The sequence below is a fragment of the Alternaria rosae genome (genome assembly GCF_020736505.1).
Source record: "Alternaria rosae strain MPI-PUGE-AT-0040 chromosome Unknown BKA58scaffold_11, whole genome shotgun sequence".
NCBI classification, from domain to species: Eukaryota; Fungi; Ascomycota; class Dothideomycetes; order Pleosporales; family Pleosporaceae; genus Alternaria; species Alternaria rosae.
The window spans coordinates 199438-218106 of record NW_025763580.1 but is presented as its reverse complement, the minus strand read 5'-3'; the positions used below and the strand labels follow the sequence as shown (position 1 = coordinate 218106).

Genomic DNA, 18669 nt, shown 5'->3' with positions numbered 1-18669 from the left:
AACTAGACCAATATACGGTTTGAGAAATACGCGAAATGGGTATATATTGGCGCTGCGATCTTTCGACGTCCTTACTCTATTTATGGTATGAAAAAACGGAATGGAAAGTACAATAAGTGAGTCCACTTCTAACAGTGTAGTATCTGATACAGGTGACCTTGGCAGAAAGCTGTCTTGCATCGCCATCTGGAAAGGCATAGGTGTGAGATGACATTAATGAGATGAAAGAAGACGAGAAGAACGAGCTTTCGTTTGATTGACGAGACTAGTAGTTTCGTCGTATTGGCAAGAGACCGCTGCGATTCGAGCATGTGCTCCTGGAGGGGCTTCATGAAGAGTGGCAAGACTGTACACCCGTAAGAACGCAACATTTTGCTATACTCCAAGAGCCTTGACATCCTTCGTGCCATGTTCTGGTCAGGGCTGGCACCTCCGGACGTCATCAATCCGGGCTTCCAGCCACGCTGCAAAGCAGCACCAATGTCTACAAGCTGACTCTCTCAGTGTCGAGGAGATTGTGCGGATTTCAGTCGTTAGTTGAGTTGTTAGAGGTGGAGTCTCCTAAGGTTTGAGGCAGTCGCTCCTCTTCGTCTGGAAAGGAGTATCAGGCGCACGGGCCCGTCAAAGTGGCGAATGTGGGGCCGGGGCGCGCAGGCTACGTCACGCACATACATTCGTTCAACCATCACCTTTGATGACAATCCTTGCGGCGCCGGGCTGACCTGATCGCTTGAGGTTCACCGGGAATCATCTTGACGTTACCGATCATGCGTACTGCAGACCGTTCTAAGCGTGCTCGGGTTATTGCGCGGCAGAACCAAAGCAAGCACGAAGACGTGTCCATCATGCCTGATTTACATGCTACAACACATCGATGATTAGCCAGATGGCGACAATCATGAAGCAGATGGCTTTTAATTGAGATTGCTGGAGTGCAAGGCGCTCTTGCGCAATGTCGACGTAAGCAGTATGATTGGATCCAGCATGGCTTCCAACCGTTCAGCCTTACACTGCCCCGCTCAGCACTTATATACTACGTTTCCATCGCGCGTACGGCTCTCTTCCTTGTCAGTCGTGCCCTGGGATCGCCGCGATCCTATCGACTCGCACTAACATCAAATCCACGTCTTCGATACTAGCTCTTTCCGTGCGGAACTCTGGACAGACCAGCGCCACCCCGGGAGTGGACTCTAGAGTGTCCAGATAAGCATGTCGCGTCCATTCCAGTATGAGCCTATCGACCAGCAGAGCTCGTCAATCAGACTCATCAGACTGCTGAGGGAAAGGTCACCAGACGGTCATGTACAGTGCAGAATCAAACACGCGTCCACAGAAACCTCGTACATCTGTCTCTCCTACGTATGGGGTGACGGGGACGAATGCTACACAATCCTCATCAACGGCAGATACTTCAGAGTTCGTCACAATCTGCATCGGTTCCTTGTACAGGCAAGACGAAGTAAACACTTACCGCGTACTTGGATCTGGATAGACGCCCTCTGTATCAATCAAAGCGACTCCCTAGAGCGAAATCACCAGGTACAGCAAATGGGTGTGGTATTCAGCCGAGCTAGGAATGTGGTGTCATGGCTGGGAGATGAGAAAAATATCGCCAGGTTCCTCCTGTATGTTGGGCAGCGCGCTAAACGCAAGGTTTGCGCACAAGGAACTGGAACAACTCCCTTGAAACGGCTCGACCTGGGGTTAAGCTTCCATTACCTCTGCGTTGCTGAATATTGGAACCGAGCATGGATTACTCAAGAAGTAGTGCTTGCACGTAGTATCACGCTCATGGCTGCCAACATCGAACTGGACCGCTCACTGTTCCCTGTACTTTCACATTGGGGCGAAGGTTATCTTGCACGACTCGAACTCCTTCGGCCCTTGCATGATACCAACTGGAAGGGTAGGAGTCTTGTTTATCTGATGAACAAGTTCAAGCTCAAAGAATCCCGCATTCGTCGTGATCGTGTCTATTCACTACTCTCGCTCTGCGAAGAAGGAAAGGATTTACAAGTCGACTACGACGCTACAGATTTGGACGTGGCAAAGGAGATCATAAGACGCTGCAAACAATCCTTCTGCTTGTGCGCTGTCAACACCATCACGTTCATCTTGCAGCTGGAGTCTCTCAACCGGAGCGATGTCACTTTGGACTCGGGGCTGCAACCTTTTGGAGTAATGACGCTGCCAGTCTTCTCACAGGACTTGCATGGGACACTTTGTTCAGCTCGACCCTGTCTATACAGAAGCTGTGACGGTACAGAGAACTCTCACCTACCAGGATTTGTCGAGATAGTCTCATGTACGATACTGACTATTCACCTCTATCTGGGCAGAATCTGTACTTCATATAACAGATCTTTCGCCAAGCTTGATGGGGTTGCAGATAACTCTGGTGTCGTACACCATTGGAATCTACGCGGCTCGGGTGAAGACAGACCCGTTGAATTCATCGCTACACACTACGAATGCTCCTGGTCATTGATGGATGGTGGAAAGAGCTGCACAGTCATGTTCTCTTTCGAGCTCCTTGTCGAGATCGCCCGACTCGGTCGAGGCTCCTCTAGCGGACTTTGTGCTCGTGTTGCTGATGTAGGTAGAAGATTCGCGCAGTTGTCACACGATCCTGTGATGTAGATGTACTCTTGGGATCCTTCTGAGCATGCCCATGGTGTTAGACATGGGGTCATTTTATAAATCGCTGACAGCTGGTGGATTTTGGCTCCCCTGTTGAGTTGGATGATATTAGATAGCCTATTGGCCATAATAGACAACATGAATTTTACTACCTCTTGTTCATTACTTTTACTGTTGATCTTCAGACTTCGAGCGCGTATGTGAAGCCTGGAAGACTACTCTCGAAGGAAAGTCGTGTTAAACGCACCGACCTATCAGACTGGGCAGCGCTAGCCAATGTGGGGCCAAGAGCTCGCATCACAGGCTGACGTGCTTTCGCCTCCGTCCAACTTTCTACTTAGGGATTACCTGTCTATCATACCATCTTGTACCTTTGCGTGCCGAATGCTGCACACGTAAACTTGATTGCGACGCAGACCCGTGCAGACCTGGGCACTACCGGGTCGTGTAGACCCAAGACCGGCTATGCGCAAGTCAAGCCACAAGCTGCTTTCTCCTCTTCTGTTTGGTGCACGAGGTAGTGGGCTCAGCTGGTCCGTGAACAGCCACAGAAGTCCTTCAGAATCAGGTTTATGGGCAGGATGCTACATCATCTCGCACTGCCCCGCTTAGAGTATTCTCATTACATTCGCTGATCTCACACCTCATATTTGTCCACAGTTCAACCTCCATGTTCCTTTAACACACGTCTTCTATAGACTGCGTGTTGGTACCTATGCGGCAAGTCGTTCTGTCATGGCAGATGATCTCCAGCAAAACTCCCCTGTCGTACCGCGGCCGGAGCCAGCATTGGAACCGTTCGCATACGCGCCACTTGATCATCAGAGAAGATCAATTCGCTTGATTCGCGTTCTTGCGACAAAGTCCAAAGAAGGCAAAATTCGGTGCGATATTCGCCACGCCTCCGTTTCCGATTCGTACATATGCCTCTCTTATGTGTGGGGGGAGCAAGATTGTGGGCACACAGTGCTTCTCAATAGCAAACCTTTCAAAGTACGAAGCAATCTTTTCGACTTTCTTGCAAGAGCAAGGCAAAATAACCGATTGCTTGGAGAATGGCTCTGGGTTGATGCGATGTGCATTGATCAGGCAAACGTCGGCGAGCGCAACCAACAAGTGCAACAGATGGGTCGTATCTATTCCTACGCCAAAGAAGTTATATCGTGGTTTGGAGAAGACAAAGACTCAATAGCTGCATATTTTGTCGAGCAGACATCCCCATCGGAAATTGCGGTCAATCCCAATCTTGCCGACCTGCGGCTCAAATTTACCTACGCTCCTTACTGGAACCGTGCTTGGATTACACAGGAAGTTCAACTCGCTCAAAAGGTCACTCTATTAGCTAAGACCGTAGAGGTTGATTACCGCTTATTACGCTCTACAGACAGGAAATTTCTGACCATAGAACATCATGACCGACGCAGCAGAATCCCGACACACTGGATGGTGCCGCCACGCCGTCCAAGTTGGCTACCTAGCAAACCAAGCCTGATCTATGTAATGAGTGAGTTCGGTTATAAGAGATGCCACGATATACGAGACCGCGTATATTCCTTGCTCGCTCTTTGCGATGACGGATCAGACGTCCAAGTCGACTACAACACGTCAGTAGAGCGACTTGCGAGACACACCCTAGAGTGCTGCGGACGGTCGTTTTGTCTCTGCTCTATGCGCATCGTCCACGATGTCTTACATCTCGGACAACAGCTTTCCTACGGCCCATTGGAAGACGCGTCTTCAAAGCCTTTTGCATACATGACCCTTCCCTATCATCAAGGTGTTCTTTCGTCGCGGAAATGCACATCGAAACCCTGTCAGTTTTCGAATTGCGATGGAACTGAGTGGTCGCATACCCCAGGCTTGGTTCATCGGGCTTCACAGCACGATGATCCCTCAATTACCATCTATCCCAGCCGCATTTGCAGATCTGCTTTCCACAACCTCACCCGTATCGAGATGGTTGCAGTAGGAGAGTCTCGATATAGGTGCGATAAAGTGGGGTTTGACATGGAAAAACATTATACACGTCCAACGCCGAAATTTCGGAACGATAATGAAGCGCGAACATGGTGGTGGAGTCCACCGCAGAGGAGTCGGTATCATCATCTTACTCTGATACCTACAGGCGATATCTGGAGAATCGAGTTCCACTTCAGCTCTTTGATTGAGATGGCACGCGACTCAGCAACAGCAGATCCATGCGCAATCGTTAGGCTTCAACGCGCAAAGCTCAACGAGCCTGTATTGCGACTTTGTTCTCCACCAGAATAGTTGGAAGCATCTTTGTTCTATACTCGTCTATTCTCTATGTGCAATTCAGTCCTTACCATGGCAGCGTGGTCCCATCCCAATTCTGAAACGTCCCCGAGATCGTCCTCTCCGCCTTGTCCAGAGTGCTTAGAACCCCCTTCACACTCTGCTCAACAGTAATAGCACCCGCAGCCTTCAGCGCCTCAGGCGAACCCATAGTATTCCCCATATCTGTCACCACCAAACCAGGATGCGTCACGTATGATGTGAGCCACGGCTCCTCGAAGTGCATCCTTGTCACAGCCCAGTTCAATGCAGCCTTGCTAGATCCATACGGGCTGAAGACCTCCGGAAAGCCAGCAAGAGCTGCCTGGGCACCCATGCTGCCGATGACCGTGGAGATGCCGAGGAAAATGGGGTTGCCGGACTTGCTAGCTTGGAGAAGCGGCTTGACAGCCTGGAAGAGAAGAATCGGACCGATGGTGTTGACGGCGAAGTGGTCGTGGAGTGCGTCGGAGGATGTATTGACGATGGTGGTTCCTGAGTGTGCGATTCCGGCGTTGGCAATCACGATGTCGAGAGAAGTGATGCCGTGCTCAGATTTGAGCTGAGCGACAGCATTCTTGGGGTCTGCTTCGGCGGATGAGTCGAGTTTGACGATGATGAGTTTAGAACCTGAGGCCTTGGGCAGAGAGTCTAGTGTTGGAGTGGACTTGGCGACATCCCGGACTGCGGCAATCACAGTCGTGTTAGGACGTTGAAGCAAGCTTTCTGTGAAGCCTTGACCAATGCCGCGGTTGGCTCCGGTGATCAGATAGGTAATGGATGAAGACATGTTTCGTTTTGGGGTGGCTATGATGATGTCCAGGCTGAAGGAATTGATAGAGAGCTGTAAAGTTCTGATGCACACGACACACTTCTTCCTTAAGTATGCTCCGACCTGGAATAGAACAGCTGGTAAACCCCGAGGCCGAGCATGATTAACAATCCTTTGGTTTTCTTTTTCGAGCACGAAATGCTTGTGAGGAGTAGGCTAATACGAATGATGCAATGTAGCCAGAAGGAGTTTTCGTTCGTCCGGTTCTGAGAGTTACGGACGCCATCTACTGAAGCACGTAGGCTGATCACTCGATGTCAGCATGGCGCGGTGGATGATTAGTGAACGTTGAGATTCTTGGTGACCGGACCGATGTTTAGTGAGCATCATGCTAGATGCGCTAGTCTACCGTGTACCGTCTGCTCGAGCTACGCGGCCTGATTTTAGTCATTTTCGCGTCTTGATTATGTCTTTGATCATTTGTCGTGCTGAGACTATAAGCTGGTAAACGATGAACATCACATAACAGCGCATATATTGTGGGCAAAGACAGACCTTGCGAACGATCTTCAATGAACCAGCCCTTTGTTTCTATGCTTTAGTGGCACTCGGGGGCACGTCGATCTCCTGCAAGATATGGTATAGACTTTCGCGCGTGCAAAGTTACTGTTTCCAGGCGAAGATTCCCTGCAATTTTGTCACTTCCCGAGGTCTGAGGTTGAGATGAGATGATTACCTATGTTTGAGGTAGAGCGGCCATAGCTGGAGCGAGTGCCGAGGTTGCCGAATTACGGCCGAGTCGAAGTCGTCCACGGCGCCCGGGTGGCTTTACAAGCGTCCTCTTTCTATCGCTTTGCCTCTGAAACTACACATGGGCAAACATCGGTTTGCCTGCTCCTGTCGCTTATTGATGCATCGCGGAACCCGTTTAGTCCTCACCGCTACCTACAACAGGCATCATGATCCCCTGCTACTGATAGATATACATCGCACCATCAACAAGCTACCAATATTCGCAAATACATTTATCCTAGAGTCTTGCTGATCGTAAGAGAAGGTTGGGCCGCAGTAATGATAGGCGAGGCTGATTTGGAGATGCGCATGCAGGCTGCAGCTATGGGCTTCCAGCAGCTTGCACTGCCCCGCTCGATGTGATGCCTACAACAAGCAGCCACTTTCTGGCAGCCTATTCAGATGGTCACTCCTCTTCTACACTGCGGTTTTACCTCCTAAGGTACTCACATTCTGGTTGATTATCAGTACTAGCACTTTCGCCAAATTTGATCTCAATCCCTCCACACTACGATGAGTACGGGAGACCTGTCACCGTCGGCCAATCAGAGTCATACACCGCCAACAGAATTCGCCCATACGCCCCTGGACTATTGCGCGCCTTCCATTCGTCTACTTCGCATACAAGCCTCAAAATCATCAGACGGCTTCATCCAATGCCAAATGCGGCATGCATCAACAACAAGCATTTACTTCTGCCTGTCCTACGTGTGGGGCGCCGATGATAGCTGCCAATGGATTCTCGTGAACGGTCAGCGGTTTCGCATCCGACAGAACCTGTACAACTTCTTGGAAGAGGCAGTGCAGCAGCCGCAATTACAACCTCATTGGTTCTGGATCGATGCTATCTGCATAGATCAGATCAACTCTGACGAGAGGAACCATCAGGTCAATCAGATGGGTGCAATCTTTGCAGGAGCAGTACAGGTCGTAGCTTGGCTTGGTACAGAAAAGCAGATCGTCACCTTCCTAGAGACCTCAAGAACTCTGAAAAAGAAAGCCGAGATTAGACGAAAGGAATTGAAAAAACGGATGCAAAGAGCAGGAGTTACAGAAGAAAACATGGGTGCGATCCTTAGCGCTTCAGACAAAAAAAGTTACCGCAAAGATAGAGGAATTGTGGAAACCAATATTGATGGATTCCGCCATTTCTGTTACGCTGATTATTGGGATCGAGCCTGGATAACTCAGGAAGTCGCGCTTGCCCGCCACATCACATTCATGGCCGGGAAGGCAAGCCTGGTAGCAAAGTCAATCTCTTTCGAGTATCAGCAATTCTGCCAACTGCGGGTCGCCGCACTAGACCCGCGCACAACACAAGAGCTTCGAGGTAGGAGCCTAATATACCTGATGGATCGATTCAAGTCCAGGAAATCAGGCATCGCACGTGATCGCGTCTTCTCGCTGCTGTCATTATGTGGCGAGGGCTCAGATGTGCTTGTGGATTATAACGCGACAGATTTACAGGTCGCCGAAAACATTCTGAACTGCTGTAAACGCTCGTTCTGCCTATGTTCCATAGGCATAGTTGCGTTTGTGTTGCGCGTCCAAACTCAACTTACGACCTCGCAATACGTTCTCAGATCGCCATTGGACTTCGCGCGAATAACCCTTCCAGTGACAATGGATTTGACGGAATTTGGCGAAGATTCGGCAACGCGACCTGTTTTACATAAGCCTAGTCGGTTTTATGGCTCAACGATGACACTCGATGTTCGCTCTCTTTGCCCCTTGTACCATGGACGGATTGAATTGTCCTCTGGTTGGATGCGGACCAATTTCTCAATTCACTACGCTAATGGGTTTTGTTATGCTGAAGGGAAATGGAGTTTGTCCGTACCTGAACGATGTCACATTGATCTCTCATCTGACCAGCAGTCCTGCACCGCAACATTTTCTTTAGAGTTTCTGTATGAGATCGTCCAGTGCAATCGATCACTGAAGCCGTGCTGTGAGCGAATCACGTGCGAAGGGACAACGTCAGCGTGGCCACCTAGTATGCCCGCATTAACTGTGTGCGACTGAGGGTCTTGTGCTATCAAATAGCTGTGTTTCTGCCTCTGGAGGTGTATGTATATTTACAAGATCGACGCACTTCAAGCTCAGAGTTAATACGCACGTACTACCAGTGGTCTACGAATCCATCGTATCTCAATGTCTCCAACTCTTCTGGCTGGAATTATGTGCAGTATGCTCATCAAAATGCCTCTTAAGCAAGTCATACGACTCATTTGTCGTCCACCCATCCCGACTGACAAGACCTTGCTTCGACTTCCACTAGTCGGCGTCTTCGTTCCAACCTCTCCTGTCGCGGAGATGCGCTCTAATTTCCTCCCATGCAAAAGATATAAGACACGTTATACAATCGTTGATCTCATTCCAATGCCTGTAATGACCTCACGTTAGCTCATACTCAAAACCGATAAAAGGTATGGACGTAGGGGCTCAGTGACGACATACCGGGCTAAATTCATCAGACACTGCCGAAGAGGTATAATATTCCATCCCAAGTCTTTCGAAAAAAAAAGTAACCAAGTAACGTCTATTTTGTCCTTGTGGTAGATGCATGACATCATTCATAAGTGGTCTCGCAGCCTGCATCTCGCTCTCGTAGCAGTGGAGCATGAGCGAGCGCTGAACCTGATGTTGTAATCGTTTTCTATCTCCACGGTCGCGCACTTTATCCAAGCTTTCGTAACGATAAAGGATCCGCACCATCGTCTCGTCTTTATCTACTATCAGCTGTGTATGCCGCGCTTGGTGGAACAGCGGGCCAACCCATGCGTGTTGCGAGCCGATCATGCTGATTACGCGATCGTTCTCAACGAATGTATTCGCGGGACGGAGATATGGGTGCCAGAGTACAGGCTTGCTTAGTTCGCCTTTGGGTAGTATGTAACCAGTGACCTCCAGAAATTTCTTGTATAGATCAATGTGGACTGCTGGATCTTCTTGGGATTTTGATCGACTGCCAAGAGGCTGCGGTGGTGAGCTGTCAAGACACTTCCATGGTGCTTCGTCGAGAGGGTTCAGCGGTGATTCGCCAAGGATACTCTGCATTGATTCGCGGGTGGTGTATTCTTTCAACGAGTTGATCTCTCGTATGGCTATCTCTTCGAGGTAATGGGAAGGTCCTGTCCCTGGAGAAGGTCAGTAGATCTTAGGGAAAATGTCTTTGCAAAATGCGACACACAAGGTCCTCGATCAGTATTCTTGACTCGTCTTCCCTGAGCCCTAAATGCTGGCTGAGAGGTGGGACCCATATTAAGTACTCTCCTCAAATGTTCCTTTATCGACTCTGGAACGTCGCCTACTAACTCAGCAGCCTTGAGCTCCGATGGCAATATCCCATCGAAATACAAACTACCGTAATGCGCAAAAGACGTTGGTATAAGTTTCCTTTATATCTCAATGACCTCATCCACGATTTTGAGCTTGGGCCGAATTTCGAGGTCGCCCCAGACCTCGCTGAGCTACGTGCACTTAGCTTCTTCCACTAGTATGTACTTTGAGTCTATGGGATTGTGTACACTGTCTTGCCATTGGCAGACCTGGGGTATTGGTACGTTGAGAATATTTCTGGCCTGTGTAGCTCAAGCTATTAACCGTCCGCTCTGACGCTGAAGGCAATGTAAAGAAGACATACGAAGGTCATGGTAGCAGCCTCCGAGGCAGCTGCCCAATACTTGGAAGTACACAGGCATGGCATACGCGCGATGAGGATCTTGCCGTTGTCCATGACAAGTCGGGAGCCTCAGCTCGATTCGCCCTTCGCAAGTTTGATCATTGATGAGCAATGTTGTGCGCCCGTCTTCTTGACAGCAAGCTTCTTTAGTTCTGGAACATTAAACCTATTGCATCGCTCGCGAAAGCGTTCCTCCTCGTTCCAGAGCCAGCGGCCGCTGTCGTAGCGGTAGAAATTCTCGTATTCATCGATTGACGCGCTTGTGGTGTGGTTGTGACGGATGATGAATCGCTAGTTTCTAGGCTTCAATGATGAGAAAGCGATAAATCTTGGGATGTTCGCCGTACGGCTTTTTCGATAGCGCAAGAAAGACATGGTAGTGGGATGATCTGCGGTCCGTGCTGCGCCGTTGCTGAACTTTATTGTTCACTGCTCATGAATGCGGCGTAGCAGGCTTATCGAGTGACGCGATCCTTCGAAGGCCTATTGGCTCATCCAATGAGCATTGATAACAAACTTCAAAGACGATAATCGCCAGCTTGTCACAAATGCAAATAGAATTGTTAAAGTCTATGTCACCAAATCGACTAGATATCGTCGTTGGCAGAAACTCCGTAAACGCCATGCTTATACATCATGTGTTGCCGTATCCACATCATTCCCCGTGCCTATATGCCATCCTATTCGTCGTCGAGTATCGAGCTGGCCAGCGGACCAAAAAAGGGTACTTCGTATCGATCGAGTGTTGCGGCTGTCCATGTGTTAGCGCCTGGCTCCATTCTAGCATTCACACCTTGGACCCACCATCCAGATACGCCCTCCAAGTCAGCCACCCTATCCCCGCCAAATCTCCAATGAACAGCACCCAGGAAATGAAGCTCGACCAGCTGAATATGATGTGCACCACAAAGATGAAGGCGAACAGCAAGCTGCTTTGCCATGCGTGGAACCGTACATAGTCACTTTGGTGCTCTAGAACCAGCAGTAACACACCACCAGCTGGTGGTAGCAGAAGATATGCCAGGCACGCTTCATAGTCCAGTCGCCAGCCCAAAGACGTTGTGAACATATCTACATCCTCGCGGGACCGGCCGAAGCCTGTGCTACGAGACGGCTGATCCCATGCTATGCGCTCTGTATCGGGTTCTGCAGGTGGTGATATAGGCGATTGACCCTGGAAGTAGTCATGCTGTTCGTATGCGCGTGTTGTGGGTGATGTGATATTACGTGTGCGGTCGATAGATGTCCTCGGCGAGTGGACGGGCGGTGGAGAGAGCGCGCGTGACGATTCGGGAATGTCTTGGTATGGGGCAAAGTTGGCTGCCATTATGCTTTCTTTACTTGGGAGACGTATGCGGTATATGAGGGGCTTGTCGCTCAATTCCTGGGTATTGCGAAGTTTAGTGCAAGAGATAGGGCAGACGCAGAGGCAGGTGTAACCGGGGCTGTGACGTTTGGCAGGGATCCGAGCTCGAGATCGGGGGCCGGGGTTTTGCCGCTGGCACGTGAATGATCGTTTTCGGCCATCTCCGCCGTGTCACTCCGCTGCAGGAACAGTCATGTTGTGCGACGTCTCTAGAGAATGACGGCTCACACAACTCTCGAGTACCTTGCATTTAACAGCATGTTAACGCAAGTGCGACGAGTCAATGTCAAGTAAAATAACGCCGTCTTCCCCATCGCTGGCCCGAGGTCGCACTTTCCTTATGTCACAGGGACATCAGATTCCGCCTCCGTCCAACCTTTATCTCGCCATGTGTTGTCCTACCTCACTCCACGTCCTGTACGGTTGGAACCACGTATAAAATTGAGTGTTGAAGCACTTGTTGGCATTCATTCACACCGCTCACACTGCACTTCGGTAAACTTTACGCTTATTCCGTCGTTCCCCGAAACTTCAACGCCACCGAACACAGCATTGTCACACTTCAACTCACAAACCCCTCTTGCAGCCAGAACACATCCATCAACATGTGTATCGCTATACTTACAACTGCGCATCCAGACTACCCATTCATCCTGCTCAACAACCGAGACGTACGTTTGGCAGGCTCCAGCGACCCCTGACTACGACTAATACGCACATCAGGAATATCTTCACCGTCCAACGGCAGAAGCAACATGGTGGCCATCTCCAGATTCCCAAGTCCTAGGCGGCTACGATCTACACCGCCCTGCTCATGGCACCTGGCTAGGTGTGACTCGCCAAGGCCGAATCGCAGTATTGACCAACTACCGTGAGGAAGATCAGACCATCGTTGAGGGAGCACGAAGCAGAGGGCTGATTCCAAACGCTTGGTTGAAAATCGACCCAAAGAAAGACGAGAGTACGGAGGATTTTGCGAGGCGAATGATTGAAGAAGATGGTGTTGAGGGCGTAGGTGGATTCTCTCTATGCTACGGGTTCATTCAGGATGTCATCAAAGAAGAAGGAAAAGGTCTAGCAATTGTCAGCAACCGCACTCCAGACGTACACGGCGTGGTCCATCTCCTGCAGCAGCAAAACGAGACCCGAGCTCTCAGCAACGCCGCCTACAGCGACCGCAGCTGGCCCAAAGTAACGAACGGAGAAACCTGGACGCGCACCGCTATCGCTGAATCCGTCGCTGCAAACGAATCCCGCGATCAACTTATCAATCGTCTCCTTGATATCCTGACCACTGACACCATGCCTCGGCAGAAAGAGAATGAGGAGTGGGACATGTATCTCAACCAGCTACGTCACAGCATCTTCATACCGGCCATCGGACGAGGCCATCTTGAAGAGCACAAGATGCCTGCGCATGAGATTGGCGACTTGGTCAAGGCGAAAGCGGTGGATGCTACGAGTGGGTGCTATGGTACGCAGAAGAACATCGTAGTGTTATGTGACAAGGATGGCAAGGTGACGTATTTCGAGAGGACACTGTATGACGGCGACGCGAAACCCATTGAGAAGGGCAAGGGTGACAGGGTGTTTGATTTCACGATCGAGGGGTGGTAAGACGATAACGATGACAACTCGTCGGTGCTAGGGTCTTCGTTCCATTCACTTCCATCTCAACTTCAATCATCAACATGTCATGTCCACATTCTGTTCTTTTCCACGTTCTTCCGGTTAGAGCAGTCGAAGCCGCCAGTATATCTTGACTCCAAGAGCTCGGATTATCTGTTGCCAACGCGTCAGTGAAGCCCGTCCATTTTGGTCGCTCCGTTTGCTCCCCGCGATATCGCGCTACATATTTGGTCCGTGCAGCTGTTCAATTCGTTACTACGTTCGACTATCGCTTGATCAACAACAACAGCTTGCCTCCTCAGTTGACCTTGAGCGCAATCATCTCGCAACAACCACTCTTGGCCGCATTCAGTCCGGTTCAACAATCGCCTTTTCTACTCCCACGTTTCCATCCTATCACAACTGCTACCATGTGTATCATCTTCTTCAAATCCCACCACGACGGCCCACGCGAGCACTATGTCGGTTCACTTCATTGCGCCCATATTGACTGCGCTGGAACGTTCGAAGCTCACAGCAAGTATCTGCTCGAAGAGCCCCGCGCCGATTGTGCGGATTGTCTAGCCGCAGATGGCGATCAGGTGGACCAAGATGTATGTTCGTATGCTGCTATTCCGCATTGCGAGTTGGCGTACGTAGAAGGGACGGGTTGGGTCAAGGTCGGTGAGAAGGCGGGAGCGGAAGGGGCAGGGCAGGGGGAAGAGAATGCTGAGGCAGGAGGACAGGGTCAAGAGGAAGGATACGACGAAGGAGGCTCGTACCATAGCTTCCGAAGCCTCTCGGACGTCGACAGCATCACATCACACTGGCGCTTTGATCCACCAAGGCGCGCTCAAAGAAACGCTGCAGCTCCCGGGGAGACATCGCCAGCCCCAGCTCCCTACGCTTCTTCAGCAGCTGCAGAGCCATTCGAAACCCACTCTGCCCACGACCCACACGAAATGCAAGAAGTAGGCTCGCGATATCACGAAAATGGCTCCAACCAGGACCCGAACATACCAGACTGTGCAGACTCACCCAACACCCTCGAGCACCGCCATCTCGTCAACAAACAGCTGAAAGCGCACACCAAGCGCATATCTCGCCATCGGCGTCAAAACAGTCGACCCGGGCGCCTACAACAGCGTCATGGACGTCAAAACAGCAGACCGGCCTTTGATGTAGTCGCTCCGCATTATTATACGTTCGCAATGGGTGTAAACTCAGTGCATCAAAGCCTGCCAGGAAGTCATGTACCTGGGTACCTGGCAGTGCCTCAACCAGGCCAGGCGCTGACGTGGGTTTGGGGACCGGTCCCGCCGCCTCATTTAAGGGGGATGTGTCCGCCTGTGAGTAATTCGTTATGCCGAATTGCTGTACTTGCTGACATGTATAGTTCTAGGGGTGATGAGATTGTAGAGGAGATTTAGTTGTGGAGGGCATCTGGTAGTAGACAAGACCTCGGGATGGATGCTTGTGTATTGTAGTCCTGTTCTGTTAATTGAATACGTACCTCCCAAATGTTTACATTGCCTTGGAACGTTTCAAACTTCAGTTTTCATACCGACACAGACTTCTTGGATAACTCATTCTAACGGATGTTTCGATGAAGTTATGATGCACGTGCTTAGTCTTGGCACGCTACAGGTGACAGGGAGTTAGTGACGTCTTGTAGATCTTTCGGCAACTCTAATCAACAAACACCGAGCCGCAGTTCAACCTCCGCACCCGTTTTCGCGACAATCTGACAGCACCTACTTTCTCGTGTCATACGTCTTAGAAAGTAGAGTTACAGTCTATAAACTGCCTGTTGGACCGTTTTTGCGCCTTCCCGATCCTCTCAGTACACACTCAGCCGTCATGGCGTCTCTACCGCCTCAGCGCCCCGCGTCGCAACATAGACCCGCACCTCCTGCCGAATCGTCGGCTTCGCAGCAAGAGCAGACAGAGCGAACGAACAGCTTCTCCGGTCAGTCGGTAGATTCGCAGACGCTACTGCTCAATACGCCATCTTCACAATCAGCCTCTTCTACGCCTCAGGAACAGACCGAGGTACCCACACAAACCACCGCGCCACAATTAGAGGAAGACGATGAACCGCGAAGATGTTGGATTTGCTTCAACGACGAGACGGAAGACGACGAAACGACATCGGAATGGCGGTCGCCTTGCGCGTGCTCACTAGTGGCACACGAAAGGTGTCTGCTAGACTGGATAGCGGATATGGAGGCGCCCAGCTCGCGGCGACGGGCTGGTAAAGCGGCAGGACAAATATTGTGTCCTCAATGCAAGAGCGAGATCAAAATAGAGCGACCAAGGAGCTACGTGGTGGACATGGTTCGGGGCGTTGAGAAGCTTACGGGCAGCCTCCTGCTCCCAGGCTTCGCCCTCGTCACAGGCACAGCGCTATACTCGACCCTGACGCTATCCGGTACGGCGACGATATATCAGATCTTTGGCACGCAAGATGCGCTCCAGATTCTTGGGCCTTTATACGAGGCCCCGAGTCGGTCGGTGAACTCAGTAACATTGCAGTGGCTGGAACATCTGAGGCAACATTGGAGGTTGGACCTTGGATTGCCGTTGATCCCGACAGTTCTGGTCGCAAGCCGAACGTCATTCGCCGACTCCTTCCTACCCTTCCTTCCGCTCATTTTCTTCGTTAGCTCCGGACAACCAGGCGATGATATGCTACAACTACAATGGCCACCGAGCGCCGCTTTCACCTTCGCCGCACTACCGTATCTCCGAGGTTTTTACAATGCATACTACGAGCGCGTGTGGTTACCACGAGAGCAGCAGTGGCTGAAGGAGATCCAACCTCGAGCTGGCGAAGACGTAACCGCAGATGCCCAAGTACAACACAACCACGACCATGACCATGACCATGTAGGCGACGAGGATGTAATAGAAGAGGTGGAGATTGAGCTCGACTTCGACATCTTCGCAGACTGGAATAACAATGGCGAAGCCGATAACAACGACGACGACGATGACGACGCGCCCGAGGCCCCTCCCGTACCCATCGTGCGAGGCCCAGCAGGACCCATTGACGCGCCACCACAGGACGACCAAGATGATGCTGAGATGCCTGAACTCGCCGACGTCGAACCCCAGCAACACGCAGCACCTCCGCCCAACATTCCCATGCAACCCGCCGCCCCTCGACCCCGACGCGTCCGTCGCGAACGCGGCGTTACCTTCTCCACCACCTCCCTCGCAGATACCATCCTCGGCGCACTCATCTTCCCTACCATAGCCGCCGCCATGGGCGAGATCCTCAGACTCAGCTTACCCAGCTCGTGGGTCACACCTCCGAATGGCGCACCAGCGACATCTTGGCTCGGCGGGTGGATCAATACTGGCTGCAAGGCCGGTGGCGTGGGCAAGCCAACGGGGTTTCTGCAGACGCGTTGGGGAAGGAGTGTAGTGGGTGGATGTATGTTTGTTGGGTTGAAGGATATGATTATGCTGTATGTTCGGTGGAAGACGGCGCAGAATCATCGGAAGAGGGGCATTGTGGATCATGATAGGAAGAAGCCAAGGGGCGGTGCTAGGGCGTCGGCTTGAGCGTGGGTGGGTTTTGGGTGTATAAGCGTGAGCTCAGGAGTATGGGTACACGATGATGGTATGCATGCGTCTGAGCACTTTGTGGAGTAAACCTATTCGGGTGGTTTACCATTTGTACATTACACTCAATCACACTAAACCGACGCCAATCAGTCGGTTCGGACTATCATCTCTTGAACTATCTTCCCGTTAAATATACCCCTCCTATCCCACCACTACCCGAACCTCTCCGCAGCAATCCTCTTCAGAAACTCCATAGTCCCCGCTTCCTTCTCCCTCCGTTCCGCCAGTCTCTCATTCCTCTCCGCCTCCCTCGCCCGCGCGATCTCCTCCCGTCGTATCTCCCTCTCATTCTTCTGTCTCTCCTGCTCTTTCTTCTTCTTCTTGTACACATCGATGCCGTCATCGCCCATGAGGTCTGACTCTGGGACGTCTACTTCGCCCGCTTCTTTGGCATCGCGGAAGGAGTTTAGGGTGCTGGTGACTTCGCGTTTCTTCTCTAGTTGGCGCTCGCGGGAGTTCGGCTCTGCGCGGGGTACTAGGTCGTCTAGAGCTTCTTTCTGCGATTTACGATCGGTTTTGCGGGCGTGCCGGATGTCGTCGATGTAGTTTGATTGGCCATTTGCACGGTCTTCGGAGACGAGTTCGTTGCGGTATGTCAGATCGTCCATCTTCGGTATCGTGGGACCGTGGCCGGTATTTCTGGGGAGGTTTGTAGGCGGTGCGGGACCAAAGTCATCGTCGCTTGCATCTGATTCCTCCTCTCCTTCCTTCCGCGCATAGCTAGGCGACGCTCTTCTCCTAGGCACCCCAGGAGAAGTCTCACGATACGTATGCACAGTCTCCTGCGCCGTCTTCAACATCGAAGGATCATACCAGCTTCTTGCCAGCTCCCCACGATTCCAGCGACTGACGAAGCTCTTCCATCGCCCTTTTATCTCCCGCTTGTCTAGGCTGTCTAGTTGGATGGACTTTTGTATGTCGAGGTAGGATTGGAAGAGCGGTTTGTAGTCGTCGTAGTGGCGCTTTGATAGAGGCTTTGCTTTGTAGGGTAGGGCTATGGGTCTGGATGCGGCTGGTGAGCGCGAGCGGTGGCGCTTGTGTCGGTGCGTGTCATCGTCGCGACGGGGGGAGCGCGAGCGGTGCGAGCGGTGGTGTTTGCTGTGGGTGCGCGGTTCACGTGACTTCGAATCGGCATGCGATGGTAACTGCGCAGTGGATTCTTCGGGTGTGTAGCTGTGGCGCGGCATCGTGGAGGTTTGGCGGTTGAAAGTTAATGTGGAGATGGAGCGTGAAGAAGTTCATATGTCATAGCGGGCCGCTTCCGCGCGCTTGGGTTCACTAGCACGAGGCCTGTCGATTCCTCCCCTTGCCCACGTTGCGTACGCTCGTCAACCTACATGCACTCACAACAGCAATCGACTAGCCGATCCTCATCCGTGGGAAATTTTGTCCTATGCACACGAATTTCAGCTTCGGGCGTCACACCTTCGGTCTTCTGAACAAACAGGCTTACTCCGTCTTTCCATGGATGATGAACTCAGGCTTTGCGCGCTGCCTTCTAAATCAGCATAGGAATCCTTCTTCCCTAATGTACAGGAAGAGATCCTCACCACAAGAGCTCTGAAGCGGTAATTAGATGATTTATACAGAATAGCGACGTCTTCATGTTGATCAAGTGAGTGCTTCCTGGACTCTGATGAGTAATAGGTATCTCTCCAGCCGCCGATCTGACCTAGATGTGGCTGATGATACCCAGCCTGTTTTACGGACATGCAAAGTAAGCTGCATATCCATGATGACGTTGCTCTGTTCATGGAGCTGGGCAACACTCGTAGACCCCGCACATTGCGCTTCCATGCTTAAGATCCACCTGTTCAACAACTTCGTTTGATGGAACAGGGAGTGACACACCGAATCCCACACCTATTTGTGCATTCC

The 18669-nt window shown here is 51.3% G+C and overlaps 8 protein-coding genes across 8 annotated transcripts; 4 read left to right on the top strand and 4 right to left on the bottom strand.

Annotated features, from left to right (window-relative positions):
• Positions 1–1791: 1791 nt before the first annotated feature.
• BKA58DRAFT_405722 (heterokaryon incompatibility protein-domain-containing protein) lies at positions 1792–4609 on the top strand (the record flags this gene model as incomplete). The annotated part of the gene is made up of 6 exons (XM_046171917.1): positions 1792–2305; positions 2390–2595; positions 2826–2918; positions 3057–3157; positions 3339–4453; positions 4554–4609. The coding sequence occupies 6 exons, from the start codon at positions 1792–1794 to the stop codon at positions 4607–4609; spliced, it is 2085 nt and encodes a 694-aa protein (XP_046020751.1).
• A 328-nt stretch (positions 4610–4937) lies between these two features.
• BKA58DRAFT_50113 (aflatoxin biosynthesis ketoreductase nor-1) lies at positions 4938–6065 on the bottom strand. Its single transcript, XM_046175391.1, has one exon. It carries the CDS (start codon positions 5723–5725, stop codon positions 4964–4966), a length of 762 nt encoding a protein of 253 aa, XP_046020750.1. The 5' UTR covers positions 5726–6065; the 3' UTR covers positions 4938–4963.
• An 817-nt stretch (positions 6066–6882) lies between these two features.
• On the top strand, positions 6883–8943 carry BKA58DRAFT_50103 (heterokaryon incompatibility protein-domain-containing protein). The gene has a single exon (XM_046175390.1). The coding sequence runs from the start codon at positions 7013–7015 to the stop codon at positions 8522–8524; it is 1512 nt and encodes a 503-aa protein (XP_046020749.1). The 5' UTR covers positions 6883–7012; the 3' UTR covers positions 8525–8943.
• BKA58DRAFT_50031 (uncharacterized protein) lies at positions 8699–9872 on the bottom strand. The gene is made up of 3 exons (XM_046175388.1): positions 9693–9872; positions 8960–9639; positions 8699–8885 (listed from the first exon to the last, which is right to left on the bottom strand). The coding sequence occupies exons 1-3, from the start codon at positions 9760–9762 to the stop codon at positions 8874–8876; spliced, it is 762 nt and encodes a 253-aa protein (XP_046020748.1). The 5' UTR covers positions 9763–9872; the 3' UTR covers positions 8699–8873.
• Positions 9873–10864: 992 nt separating this feature from the next.
• Positions 10865–11511, bottom strand: BKA58DRAFT_444070 (uncharacterized protein; the record flags this gene model as incomplete). The annotated part of the gene is made up of 2 exons (XM_046174036.1): positions 10865–10935; positions 10989–11511. 2 exons carry the CDS (start codon positions 11509–11511, stop codon positions 10865–10867), a joined length of 594 nt encoding a protein of 197 aa, XP_046020747.1.
• A 561-nt stretch (positions 11512–12072) lies between these two features.
• On the top strand, positions 12073–13378 carry BKA58DRAFT_50084 (NRDE protein-domain-containing protein). The gene is made up of 2 exons (XM_046175389.1): positions 12073–12221; positions 12274–13378. The coding sequence occupies exons 1-2, from the start codon at positions 12156–12158 to the stop codon at positions 13165–13167; spliced, it is 960 nt and encodes a 319-aa protein (XP_046020746.1). The 5' UTR covers positions 12073–12155; the 3' UTR covers positions 13168–13378.
• Positions 13379–14855: 1477 nt separating this feature from the next.
• Positions 14856–16836, top strand: BKA58DRAFT_50005 (uncharacterized protein). The gene has a single exon (XM_046175386.1). It carries the CDS (start codon positions 15019–15021, stop codon positions 16726–16728), a length of 1710 nt encoding a protein of 569 aa, XP_046020745.1. The 5' UTR covers positions 14856–15018; the 3' UTR covers positions 16729–16836.
• On the bottom strand, positions 16836–18376 carry BKA58DRAFT_50009 (uncharacterized protein). The gene is made up of 3 exons (XM_046175387.1): positions 18342–18376; positions 18245–18286; positions 16836–18182 (listed from the first exon to the last, which is right to left on the bottom strand). Exon 3 carries the CDS (start codon positions 17976–17978, stop codon positions 16944–16946), a length of 1035 nt encoding a protein of 344 aa, XP_046020744.1. The 5' UTR covers positions 17979–18182; positions 18245–18286; positions 18342–18376; the 3' UTR covers positions 16836–16943.
• Between the last annotated feature and the right edge of the window lie 293 nt (positions 18377–18669).

Coding starts and splice junctions, on each gene's coding strand:
- BKA58DRAFT_50031 (XM_046175388.1), bottom strand. CDS start 9,762: ATGGGTCCCACCTCTCAGCCAGCATTTAGGGCTCAGGGAAGACGAGTC. Junction 9,640..9,692: donor GAATACTGATCGAGGACCTT/GTGTGTCGCATT, acceptor GACCTTCTCCAG/GGACAGGACCTTCCCATTAC.
- BKA58DRAFT_50009 (XM_046175387.1), bottom strand. CDS start 17,978: ATGCCGCGCCACAGCTACACACCCGAAGAATCCACTGCGCAGTTACCA.
- BKA58DRAFT_50103 (XM_046175390.1), top strand. CDS start 7,013: ATGAGTACGGGAGACCTGTCACCGTCGGCCAATCAGAGTCATACACCG.
- BKA58DRAFT_50113 (XM_046175391.1), bottom strand. CDS start 5,725: ATGTCTTCATCCATTACCTATCTGATCACCGGAGCCAACCGCGGCATT.
- BKA58DRAFT_50005 (XM_046175386.1), top strand. CDS start 15,019: ATGGCGTCTCTACCGCCTCAGCGCCCCGCGTCGCAACATAGACCCGCA.
- BKA58DRAFT_50084 (XM_046175389.1), top strand. CDS start 12,156: ATGTGTATCGCTATACTTACAACTGCGCATCCAGACTACCCATTCATC. Junction 12,222..12,273: donor TCCTGCTCAACAACCGAGAC/GTACGTTTGGCA, acceptor TACGCACATCAG/GAATATCTTCACCGTCCAAC.